General features: G+C 39.0%; 1 protein-coding gene across 1 annotated transcript in view; it reads right to left on the bottom strand.

Annotated features, from left to right (window-relative positions):
• Window positions 1–13,673, bottom strand: part of sox6b (SRY-box containing gene 6b) — a 77,377-nt gene that overhangs the window by 20,417 nt on the left and 43,287 nt on the right. The window contains exons 7-12 of the mRNA NM_001164868.1: window positions 10,323–10,406; window positions 5,656–5,704; window positions 2,502–2,544; window positions 2,386–2,418; window positions 1,380–1,529; window positions 1,129–1,290 (exon numbers count right to left, since the gene is read on the bottom strand). Of these exons, the coding sequence (NP_001158340.1) occupies window positions 1,129–1,290; window positions 1,380–1,529; window positions 2,386–2,418; window positions 2,502–2,544; window positions 5,656–5,704; window positions 10,323–10,406 (521 nt within the window). The remainder of the gene's footprint in view (window positions 1–1,128; window positions 1,291–1,379; window positions 1,530–2,385; window positions 2,419–2,501; window positions 2,545–5,655; window positions 5,705–10,322; window positions 10,407–13,673) is intronic.

Below are 13,673 nucleotides of genomic sequence, written 5' to 3'. Positions count from 1 at the left end.
GTGAATTACTCGATCAACACTCTATATTATAACAATTTTCAGATATAAAAATTCAAAGATTATAAGAAAAAAAACACCTTTGACCACATTTATACTAAATACTAACATGACTGAAAAGTATAAAATGCCCTTATTTTCTTTGCAGAAGATAAAGGACATTTGCACAGGATAAATTTTCTTGTGTACACAGCAGTCTTTCAAGTCAGATTAGGGCTCATGTTGTCAGTTACACTATATTTCAGAGCCCAAGTGTCTCCTTGTCCAAACATATGGCTCAAGCATAGACTGCCCCAAGGCCTTGTTATTACTGTGCCAATAACAGTTTGTCAAGCAGTGAAGCCTTAAACAGACAAACAAAACTGAAGGCAATCTGCCTCCACTGGAGTTTGGACAGAGATGGGGGGATGCCAGTGTGTGTTTGCCATCAATTTATTCATGTTTAATTCATATTATTGAAGGCCCTTAATTTACAATATACATGTGTATTCTATAGAACTGAGCTTTTGTTGGACTGACCTTATTATATATATAAGAATAAACAAAAAAACAGCTGCCATAGGATGAAATGACTGTATTTTGATGGAAATTCCAGAAGACAGGAAAACCGAATAGTTATCGGCATGTAAGAGGAAGCGGGTGAAGAAAAGCTGGAGTGGTTTCCGCCTATGATTTATTGTTTTTCTCTGTTCCAATATCACTAAGTTATACTTCTTTGAATGGTTTTGATTAGGGCCTAGTGAAAGAGAATGATATATGTAACCTTTCTTAGTGCTTTTGTGCCAAACAGCAGCCAGCAGCAGAGAAGGGAATCTGCATTTGGTTAGTTCACTTGACAAAGACTAAAAAACTTCCGCTCCCACCACTCAATGCTTTACTTTTATCAGCTGTTGAACAACCCTGTTTCAACTGACATAAGGGTTTGTATAGTAGTATTTTCAAAAAACAAGATATTTCCGGATGAAAATTTATACATATATATATATACATATATATATATATATATACATATATATATATATATATATATATATATATATATATACATATATATATATATATATATATATATATATATATATATATATATATATATATCTCACTGGGTAAGTGTGTGTATCCACAAATTACTGGTGTGGAGCTGTTATAGCTATAGCAACCATGCCCACAGAGTTTTGGTAAAAAAGAGAAGGCCTTGTTAAAGCTCCAGAGATTGATGGCCTGTAAGAGGCTGGACCACCAGCTGGCTGTAACACTGAAGTAGCAAACATTGTAGGTGCTTGTATTTTTTTTCTTAAACTACCATTTAGACTAGGCTACATCAAGTACCACTTAAGGTCCAGCCTGTGGGGTGTTGTTTTTGTTTTTTTCAAGAACTGTACCTTGACTTGAGCAATGGGGCTGGAGGAACTCTTGTCATTCTTCAATGAAGAGGGGGAGATGGGCCCACTGGCACCAAGGGGCTGGGGGAGTGGCGGCATCTTGGCACCAGGAGAGACCTGCATGCTGGCAAAGTGGGCGGCATACAGTTGCTGTTGGGGGTGGGGGGGAGGGGGGGAGAAACCCACAAAGCGTTAACATCCGAATCCAGCAAAACATTCAAAGTTTTATATTCCGTCTTTTCCTCTCCCTAGAATCCCCATCACCTCCTCCCCCACCCCCACCCCCCGCCCAAAATCTTTTACGTCTTTCCCCTCCTTCCATGTGGCTGGCAGTGAACCTCCATCAAAGGTCTTAACTGTATTTCAAAGGCTGAGCCCAGAGAGAGACAGCAGTCTTAAAACCATACAGAGATGGCATTCAGTCAAAATACTTGGAGCCTCTATTTTCCCTTCATCACAGAGATAAGTTTGCTGCCTGGATGCAAGTGTGTTTGCAAAGTACTCTAGATCTCTTCAGTTTCTATTGAAGTTCCTGGCCTAGGATTTGTCTCCACTCTGTCATGAGAGACTGTCCCACTCCACAAGGAACTTCAGTTTTTGCCATCATAGAAAAACACATTAAATACACATTGTAAGTCTTGGGAATCTGAACACAGAATTTGTTCTACTTCAGCAGCATTAGTGAGTGCTGGAAACAGGGTTAAAGGCTTAAAATTCAACCTTCCTTACACAATTGTGTTTGCTTTTTGACCTTTATAAAGTGGTTACAATTAGGTAGAGCCATTTAGATGTACGTTGTATCAGTTTGTAATTCTTGTAAACTTAAAAACTTCTTAAACCTGTTTAAACTGAAAGAAAAGCAAACAAGTTACTTCACATTGCACCTTAGATCCAACTTTGCTATTTCTTACTTAGCAAGATGTATTATTGTGTTAGTTAGCTGTTGAAGATAATCTAGTTTCTGTTTTTCCAGCCAATCAGCCAATCAAGTGTCTCATTTCCTGATTTGACTTTTCTCATCCAGCTCACTTTTCTTAAAATAAAAATAAAAAACAAACTTTAATGTCTTCACCTTTGGTGCTTTAAATGAAGCCTAAAGCCAAAAAAAAAAAAAAATCCCTTTTTATCCATGCACACATCTGCAGACACAAATGCGTATGTGCTTCCGTAAGAAATGTTATCGCTGCCACATAAGCGGCAGTACAAAAGGTCCATTCTTCCAGGGGACCTCGGGATAACAACAGCGCATGGGCAACGGAAATGACAGACTGATTATGTTCCCAAAATGATAGCACTGCCTCCATCTCCCTCACAAATGCTCTTTTGTCTGAGACCAGACTAGACACTGGAGCAGACCTAACTTTATTTTCCTCTCACCTGACCTAAACCTATTTAAGGCCAGGAGAAAATGTATTTGTGAGTTAAAGAAAAGTGACAAAAGGGGGAAAAAAAACAAACTGGTCCAACAACTATCACTTGGAGCTACAAGAGGTCTTAGTATGTCTGCTGGACAGATGTTAGCTAACAGGCCTACTGATGGGCAAACCATTGACCTTGAGTGGGAAGAATTTTATTGTCCCGGAAAAAGAACATAATTAGACTTTTCCTCAAATTGCACACTGTCAGGATGCCAACACTGATTAGCGGGTCAGTGCCCTGGGGTGAGAAGCAACAGTCACCCTTAAAACTCATACAACAATAAATACAATCAAGAGAGAGAGGCTGATGTAACCTTATGTTGAAGCATAAAAAACTGAAAAATGGTTTCAGAGACTGGTGGCTTTTACTTAAAGCGTAGCAGTAGTTAAAATGACAAAAGATTACAGTGGATTGTGCAATTCCAGGACAATAACAAAAACAAAAAGAGCCTATCAAAGCCAATGCAGGAAATCTGGCAGTTTAAAACAGCATTGTACAATTACTAATATTATTACCTTTAAAATTCATCATACACCTAATTTGCTCAAATAAATTAAACATATTTTGGAATTAGATATTTTTTTAACATTTTTTTTGTCAGAAATAGTGAAGAAAAAAAACATAATAACAGAAACTCTCCTCTTACACTAAAATGTGCAATTAAAAAAAAACAGATATAAAAAAAACAACATTAAAAGTCATTTAAAAAAAAAAACGAAGAACTTATTTTGATGATTTCTTTTTTAATGGGGTAACTTATTTGCCTGTTGTTATCTTTGATTTTATTTTCATTTCTGCTCCTGATGAAATAAGACTTATTTATTTCTCCTAATTTGTGTTTCTGTGAGCAGTGCAATCTTAGAACAACTATCATTTTAAGTTAGATGTAAACATGCAGTTTAGATATTGTTGTCACATTTTTTTCAAAACAATTTGAATGTGGAATAAATCTGCATTTCACGAGAATAAAGCCCGTATTCAAACTAAAAACATAACCTTAGACATACAGATAAATGTACAGATTTAGCCATTACCACATACAAAGCAAGCTGTTTTCAGTCATTGCCTTTGAATATAAAAGCATTTGTTTAAGAAGACAAGCCCTAAAAGTGCTCTGCTATCAGCTGCAGTCTTTGTAATTAACATGTCATCTTCCAACAGAAAAACATACTTTACTGAGCGTCAAACATTTATGTCATACACTAAGTGAGCTGTTGTCAACTCCAGCACCATTTTTGGCAGCTTCTCCAACTACTACTATCTACAATCAAGTATGCAGACACACAAAACCCCTCTACAAGTAGTAGGCTTACATTTTTCATCATTGTTGCTAGACTGTTGACATTTACCTGTTGCTTCACTTGTTGAATATCCGAGATCACCCAAAATCGTCTTGTTTACATTATCTACTTGTGCACATATTGTGATACTTCTGTAGCTCAAACTGGATAATCCTCACCCAATTAAAAAAAAGGCAGATTATGAAAAGCACATATATTATTCTACACTTGCGAGCGATTATTTGGGTGTCTGGGCTTCTGAAGTGACTGGCACCTTAAATCTCAAACATAAAAGAGCCTTGACAGTTTGATTGAAGCCTCCAGTCTGAAAAACACATAATCCAGTGAGTGGTTGAGATTTGCAGTGCAGTTACTGCAACATCACAAATCAAGGTGGAATTATCTTTTGTTCGTCTCCTCTCAGTTTTGCCTTGGTGCTGCATTTGCTGGATTTTAAATACTGGTAACACAAACCTAAAACACCAGTGATTCAAACAGCTAATATATTTTTGTCTTTTTTACAGACATATAATTATTTTGTCTTTTTTTTCCCATTCGCTGCTTAATTTCTATTTTAAATTATAGTGCCTAGCTTTGCTGCCCAGTAATTGATGAAGGTGTGATGGATAGGAAAGATGAGGGATGTGCAAGTTACAAGTGAGATATTTTTAATAAATGGATCTGGTGTCAGAACTCAAAAAAGTTTTTTTTTTTTAAAAAACACACTTTTCTGAGTTCCAGAGGTCTGTGTCTACCAGATCTACTCTGTGCAATTCACCAACTCATACTTTATGTCAATTTGGCAGGTGAGGGCAGACAGAAGTTCACCATAATGATGAGGGTCAAGCTGAATGTCAAAGCTCAGGCTGGGAGGTTCTGAGGGATAAAACTGAAAAATTGACATAATATTAAAACTCCCTCCACCTTTCTCTTTTTTACTCCAGTTTTGTTTTACACTATTTTTTATGTAGTGTCTTTCACTTATAGATCTGTTACTTAAAGTCTAGGTGTGGAAAAATATGCAAGGATGACATCTCTATTGTGCAAACGGCGCCATTTATCATTATTTAAACCATGTTTAGACAAAAGCAGTATCTAAGGCATAAGCTTTGACCCCATCGTTCTGTGATACCCCACAGAGCAGAGTCGATCTCAGCACACATAGATTCAAAGTGAGTTGAAAGCACCCAAGGTCAGCCTATTAGCCTCTGGTAATTAAAAACAAGCCCTCTGGAGGCAACAGAGGTTAAAAGGAGGGGTTCTGCCTGCAATGTTGAACTGGGTTTAACACACACTACTGATAAAGTTGGAAATCTCGCACGCATGGTACGCATTTAAGATGGGCATTATTTGTATATCTTTTTAATAAAATAAAAATAACAATGTGTGGCGCAATTAAGCATGTTGTTTATTTTAAGGGAAATGTGTTCATAAGCCAAAAAAAAAAAGAAAAAAGTCAGACAAAATTCAAAACAATTTAGTCATTAAAAAGGTTGTTAATGTGAGGTTAAGTATATTTATTTCAAAGTCTTGTGTTTTGATCTGTCTGTTTGTTTGCACATCAATGTCTCATTCACCTCTGAGTGGCCTGGGCACAAAGCACTGGACTGGATATGAGGGCATTAACTTTGCTTCACTGCACCCCACCATTTAAAAGGCAGCACAGCGCCAGCCCCGTTTGCCACAAGGCTTGTACAGGCTCATTGCCCAGGGCGACCATGCAGGCTGACCCAGCCTAGGCCCAGATGTCAAGACTGGGGGAAGGCATTCTGGTGCACTGTGCCGATGCTTTCCAGTATGGCTCAACATCTGTTTCATCTGCTGGCACCCAACCTGCGCCTCTCTGACCCTCCTCCCTCATCTTGGCTTTTCTCAGTTTGTCCATCTTACAGCCTTTGGAAGTATATATTTATGCCCTTCTCTCTCTGTTTTACACATACACACACATAATCCAACTCTGTCTTGTGTAAGTGTGCGCACTCCCGGCCCGTGGCCCCTGGAGCCTGCCCTCTCATTCATTGCTGCCTGCTGCATTATCAGCTCTATCTGTCCATCTGTCCCTCTGTTCACCACTGCCTCTATCCAGCTGCTCACCTAGCCGTCCTATTAGCCAGCCTTCCGCACACTCTAGCATTGCTGCACTGCTCTTGGTTACCTTCAAAGACCGAGCTCCTTTGCTCATAAACACAGAAACAGCTGCTCTCTACAGCATGCCTCTCTTTGCTCTCCTCCTCCTCTCTTCCTCTTTTTCAAAGTCAAAAGTGCTTCACTTGTTAATGATAGAAGCTATTTCTTCACATCTGTACAACACAGGCATTTACATCTAAACAAAAGATAATGTGCGGTTTGCTGCTCTCCCACTTTCTTCCTGTTTGTCCCTCACTGTGTAGCACTCTTTCTTATCACCGCAGTCGTCTGAGCCAGTGAGTACTCCTTCAGATCTGTCTGTCTGCCTGAAACGTGGTTGTTGTTTAACCATATGGGCTGCTTTTCATCTTTACAGGGGTTGCGCGAGCTGTGGATGGGCTCAGGTCTATCATGGTTCTAGAAAGATGCCATAGCAAATGCGACGAAATGTAAGCGTGCAACTATGTCTCATCTAAAGGAGGTCAATTTAGCGTACTGTAGGGGTAAAAGGATGTCATGGGTCTGAAAAAAGGGCAAGACAGATCAGGAGAATGACAAAAGGAAAAGATTGGAGTAATCGACAGACATTTCTTAAAGTCCCACTCAGACGAAAATGGTGTTTTTTGTGTTTTTAATATGTTCTACTTGGATTTTTCTCATGATGGATGACATAAATAAAAACAATTAACATTAAAATTTTATTACAAGATGATCAGGGTGGGACCTTAAATAAAGCACAAGTGGTTTAAGATGTGAATTAGAAATGGAAAAAAACAAGTTACAAAAACAGGGAGTGAGAAAAGGAAAACTGTGTGTTTCCTGAGTGAATGCAGAGGCTGGATTTCTATTTATTTAGACCAAGAGTGATGCTACACACTAGGAACCCAGATGTTCTTTTTTTGTCCAATATTATCTTCTTTTTAAAGCTTTAAACTCCAAAGTGTGCCCCCAATGATATAAAATAAGACTTTTCTAGGTCTGTCCCTGCTGTTCATTTGTTCTCTTAAAATGCCAGGTGACATATTAACTTTACATTCTGTCTTAAGTAAATTGTTTTTTTTTTCCACTGGGCAATTGATGTTAGAAATAGTGTACAAGCAGCAAATTAAATGCCCTCCCTGATAGAAAATTCTTTTGTGGAATTAGAGAAAATCCCTTCTTGTCTCCTTTCTCAATTTAATATATTGGATATCCTGACAGATTGGGGTACAATCTGAGTACAATTTCCTATGTTAGGTGAGACATGTCAGTTGTAATCAATGAAGGACAGGCAGGGATGGAGCCATTGTTTCCTGCTGGTCCTGGGCTCATCCAAGCTCTGTGTGGGCATTAATGAAGAGGGGCATGTTGCGCTGGGGTAGTTTACCCACCTCCTCTCCTGTGAGTTGCAGACCAGAGCCAATCTGTCAGGATAACATTGGGTAAAATTGCCCTTTGGTACAGCAATGCCTGGTGACAGCCACTTGCAGACTGTCAGCCACCAGAGTGATGTTACCACCCTGTATTGACAGGCAAATTACAGCCTCCCTGCACTCAAATGCATCCTGGAAGATTCATTTACATCCATTGGCTTTAAGCCTTTGTTACCTACTGGGGTTTCTTCATTTTGCAAGGGGCAACGAATATGACTATGACAGAAAAGATCTTGAAGGTGATGTGTGACAGTTTTTAAGACTTGGTGTGGCCTCCTAACCAGCTGATCATATTAGCCCTGCATTGCTGTGGGAAAAAATTAATTGTACTAGTAAGGTAATTTTTTATGGGTCACTCGCAGTCCAGCAGGAGAACATTTTACCATGTCATGAAATAACAAAAGACAGATCTTAAATACCTACTCCAATCATATATTGATCTGGTCTATTAATTATGATTATCAGGTTTTTAGCCAAAATTTCAATTTCATTTTCTAGGACAGTTTTTGCAGAGCACCAGTAGTTCATTAGAAATTTGCCTCCGAGTTGTGGGCAGGATAGTTTGTATGGAGTAAGCCCCCCTTCACTTTTCATCATCCATTTGTTTACACTCCCTCCCGCTAGCTGACAGCCCCTCACACCCCCAACCTAACATTAGCGGTGCAACAAAAATGGCGAGCAATATTAGAGCTATTCAGACATACAGCATGAGCCAGATGTCCAGCTCAGACGGGAAAAAACAAAGACGTACATGGATCTAAGGTATTTGTCTGGAAGGGAGCAGAGCAGGGAGCTTGCTCAATTGTAGCCTGCCAATTGTAGGAATCTACAGAACAACTACAAGCTTTGTTAAACTCAATTTTTTGTCTGCTACTAATTCAACACAGTTTGAGTATACTCAGAAATATACTATAGAACATACTAAGAAATTCTGAGAAATGTAATTTTAATCTGAATTTTCTTATATGTGTCCTCCATCTTGAGAAAATGCTACAAGAACATGTTTAAAACACTAAAAACACAATTTTCATTGGAGTGGATCTTTCACAGGTTTATACCAATTTTTTTATGTGGGATTGTGTTTAGAGACTCAAGTGTTTGTAACACCGATAATGGATTGGAAACTCAACACTTCATAGAACCATAATAAGCAGTATATAACAGCAGTATGTTAACTGATTTACATGTATGCTTTATCTAAGAACTGATATTATGTTTTTAATTATCCTCCAAGTGCTTTATAAAGGAAGTGGCACCTGTTCAATGGTCTTTTGATCCAAACATTTTGGAAAAGGGCATGTTTGACTGTTTTAGGGAAGAGTGATCACTATGCAGGGTAAATAGCAGGCAAATTATGTGACAGGCTGACAGACTTCAATTAATAAAAAATGGTCTTCTTTTTGTTTACTTTGTTGAGTAAAGGTCATCTAAGTCATGGTCTTGGGGGCGCTGTTCTTCCCAGTTCCCAGGGTTATATACATAATCAAAATTAATGGCTCTAGATCCATTCCTTCATCTCAACCCTACCATCCGATATATGGCTGTCCCATGTGACCTCATGGAGCTCTATAAATAGCCTGAGCATGTCTATCCTAACTGGCACTCCCTTCCAAGGAACTTTAGTTGCAACAAATTTGCTCCAGGAGCACATTTACAAAACGTCTTGATATATTTCACATTACCCCCCTTCAAACTGAAACAGTTGTACCTTGTATCTTGTGACAGGCACTTCAGAGACAGCTTCATGCATTGTTGAAACTTGCCAAAGCTGGTTAACGCCGACAGTAAAAAGACAACTGCCACGTACATCAGCATGCTCAGATTTGCAGTTACTGTTAGGCTTTCTTAAGCAATCTGGTGAAGCTTCTGTCGGCTTCTAAGCATCACAAGTTGCATTTGTTGATAAAGCAGAAGTGGCCCTTTAACCATGTGCTAAAAAAGAGGCTCTTTAACTATTCAAGCACTTCTTTTGTTAATTAAGCTGATTTCTATCTTCACACTCCTGTAAAACCTAAAATTACTAACATTTGTGAAACAGGCAAGTTATTCTTTTACTATTTATTATGTTTTTATTTAATAAATGCAAATAAAAAAATAAATCAAAGAATTACAGTATTTGTATTATTGACAATAAGCAGGATAAATGAGAGATAACTGTCTTCATTAGATAGTATGGCCCCAGGTTACGCATTGACTTGGGTTCAGCTCTGTAAATGCTGTGTGAGAAAATTCCTGGAGCAGCCTGAAGGGGCTGGATCTTTTTGTTTTTTTGGTGACACACAACTTCTGTTCAGCTTTGTTTGAGATTGTATAACATGATCCCAACAGAGAAAAGGAGCAAAGCCTTAAACTATTCTTTCATCTCAACTGTTTTCCACTAAAGTTAAATAAACAATGTAGTGGTTTTGCAATCGGAAGCAGACTTTGCAAGTCCCTTGATAAATTCACTTGCTGGCTATTAAAGCAACTAGAGCGATTCTCTTTCCCTCTAATAACTATTATCTTCCTAACTCTAATGTTTTGCAGAACCACAGGGGATAAATCTTCTATAAAATAGGGATAAATTACATATGTAAGGTGATAAGCATTTGTGAGCCAGAGGCATCCAGGATTATTAAGTGTGCAGCTCATTACTTAGCGTACAGCTGCTTAGCCACCCTTTCTGCCCTGAGCTTTCCTTCACATTCTTTATCATAGAACTTCACATACCTGAAGCTGGAGGGGGCTGAGTCCTGACGCTGCTGCAGCTGCCATTGTGGATGGAATGAACTGCACCGGGTAGTTATCACCTGTCAGAGCGAGAGAGAAAGACAACAATGCATATAGGTTCAGACAATGAGCCAGCTCACAGCGACCAGACAAGTGCCAACAGGGATTGTGGGTCCTCTGCTGTTTATGCCACAGCAATGTGCCACATTGCACCGAGCTCTGGGCTTCAAGCCCATGCATCTGCATTAACAAAAGACTAAGGTGGTATGCCTGAAGTGGGATTACCTAGGAACGGTTTACACTGTTGCTTGTTTACCCCACCTGCACGCTATTCATCCTGGAAAATCCCATCACACCACAACATGGCAAAAAAGTCAGGGGTTCCATAAAGGCTTATTTATTTGGGTGTGTCTTTTGATTGCATCTTCCCTCATATTTATTCAGTGAGTTTGTAAAAATGGAAAGTATGTTCTTTCTGGCAGTTCGTGCAGCTACAGACTTGTCTGGCCATTGTTTAACACATTGTTTCGGAATGCAACTTTTGGCAGCACAGTGAAAGCACTTGTATTCAAACTAGTTAAAACAAGTGTGCAGTCACAATAACAAGGGCAAATAAACGTCCTTATCTCACTTATCACTGTGATCACGCAAGGAGGAGCAAGTTTCCAAACCCCCCCCCTATTCATTACCGTTGCCCTGCCATCAGCACGTTTGCCAGACAAAGATATAAAAACGGCTGCAGGATGAGTGATGTCCATGAGAGTGCAGAGGCTTTTACACAGTCAACCTAGTGTGTTGAGATGGCACAGCGCTAGTACAGGGGGGAGGCTGGTTTGATGCATGAGTTGGGAGGAGGGGATGTGGGGCGCGCACAGTTGGACAGGGGTGGGAGGTGGGAGGGGTGTTGGCCTTCGCTCAGACCCCACTTCATCCTGTCACTTCTCCTCACAAACATATGGAGCCATTAAGCAACAGACAAGGTAAATGTATGTACCTTCTCTTTCACTTTGCCCCCATCCACTCTACTCACTCTACAATCTTGTACAGCACAGCACAATGTGATACAGGCCATGAAATTCAATCCCCATTTAGTAGCAAATAAAAACACACAGCAAAAGTGGTTTCAAATGGTGCTTGGTTGGATGTTCTAGGAGCACACGATGGTTATTTCTACACCTCTTAGTTTTGGTATTGCTTTCTCTGTCTCATTTGCTCTGCGCTGTCAGTGATGTAAGATTTGGGGCTGATGGATGGCTGTATGTCTTTAAATGTCATGTGAAACCTGGGGAGGGTCATGTGTTGCTCTATGATTGCTGGGGGTCTGCCACTCCGAGGTCTGGGTTATGGGTGCACACAGTCTGTCTGAAGGCACTGGACTCCAGAAAAATGGGCTCAGAGCCCTGATGGTGTCACTTAACCATAAGAGAAATTGCATTTAAAACATTTTTTTTTCGGTCTTAAAACAGAGCCATGAATGTTTGCTTGCTCAGAATCTGGACTGTAAATGTTATCGGAGAAAGCAGTGCAGTTGACGCCATGACTATATTTTCAAGTTCATTTGGTGTCATGAAATATAAGTCATAGATCTGCTGAAGGTTGACAGGTGGTGCTGAGACCTTTCTTAGTGCAGATCACATGAGGATGAATGAAATATGTGACATAAACCCTTCAAACACAAGTAATTATTTTCACTGTTGTACACATATTTTTTCCAAATTTGATTGGAAAAACAAGGCTTGAGTAACAATGATCTTTACAAGGTATTTTAAATAAATGCATTTTAAAGTACTGTTAAATAAAGTAAATGCTAAAGAAAAATGTCCAAAATTTTGTGATTTACCTCATTTGGTGGTAAAGTCTCCTACCAATCCACCCAACTTGTGTAACTTCAATATAATGCAACAGTCTCAAGAAACAATTTAAATGCAGCATGTAGTAAAACCGAATGGCACAGGAAAACTATTAACTGTCAGCAGGATGTGCATGAGAGGGACTGGTAGACGTCGGGGTCATTCTTCAGCTCCATTAGAGGTAGCCCAGAAAAAATGCAGCCGTGTCTGTATAAAATGGTTTGAATATACTAAAGAAGTCCAGCTTGTATCTATTTGTTTAAATGATGAGTTGGAGTTTCTATAGCTGTGCTTGTCTACCATGTAAAACCAGTACATTGAGCACAGCCAGTGGATGGGGTGATGGCTTGCCATTATGGGGCTAGAATGGCTACGTTGCCATGAGAGCACTGCGGGGTTGAGGGTCATGAGCAGCGGCCCCTGTGAGCTATCTCATAATGATAACATCAGATTAGTGTTTCTTAGTCTTGGAAGTGAATGCTTGGTCACTCACTTCATGGAGAAAGGATCCAGCAGCATCCTGTATACCCTGCAGGTGGTGATGATAACATTGTACTCTGTGGGTATATTGTGTAGAAATAATGAAGGCTTTGAAAACACCTCTCCCGACTACAGAAGTCATTTTCAAACCCTTTTTACTATTTCTTCATGAACTCATGAATTATGCAGGAATCATACACATTGTGACCCCTGACCATGATTCCATAATAGCTCTTGTTATTTGAACTAAAACATTTTCCGTGTCAAACCTACTGCAAAAAAGCACGGTCGTGACAGGCTCCCCCTCAGGCACTTTGTTTAAGCTGTCATGGCTCCATAGTTCCAAAATAGCTGACTTTCTTTTTTGTCCTGTCGTTGTATAGTTAATTCATTAACTGCTCTACCACACCTTTTAATGTTCTGATGTAAACTTGCTGACTTCTGGCAGGGTTTTTTTTTCTTTCTGGCATTCACCTGCTTTATGGTTTTATTTCATTTTTCTGTTTTTCTTGATCTATTTTTACATCCCAGACAGAAGTTTTCTTTTTCAGCTCCCTCAGAAATCAGACATCAGTCTTTTCACGTGTAAAAGGTGGATACATTATTAAGAAATAAATTAAATGATGGGTCTGCTAAACAATAGGTTTAGTAGTTTTTTTTTTTATGTGGAGCATCTTTCTTTGATATATTTTGCATGGACAAAATGATGTGATGCCACTCTTGACATTTTTTTTTTCATATAGATATATAGGTACAGTTTTGGCAGATGGCAAAAACAATCAATTTCACATTTTTTTGTTCTTTTTTATTTATTTATTTTCTGTTCATTGTGTGAAATGTTTTTATTTTTCAATTTTAAAGACAAAAGAAGAAAAAGAGGCATGTTGTTACATGCAAAAAAAAGCTACACATCCAAGAGAGGCAGTTCTTGCATAATCCAAACCTAACTAAACTATGACTTCCTTTTGCTCTTTAAATATCTTTTTTTTTTAAAAGAGTTTCATTTTAGGCTCCATA

This window comes from Oryzias latipes, chromosome 3 (assembly GCF_002234675.1).
Source record: "Oryzias latipes chromosome 3, ASM223467v1".
Lineage (NCBI taxonomy): Eukaryota > Metazoa > Chordata > Actinopteri > Beloniformes > Adrianichthyidae > Oryzias > Oryzias latipes.
This window is presented reverse-complemented; position numbering and strand designations above follow the sequence as displayed.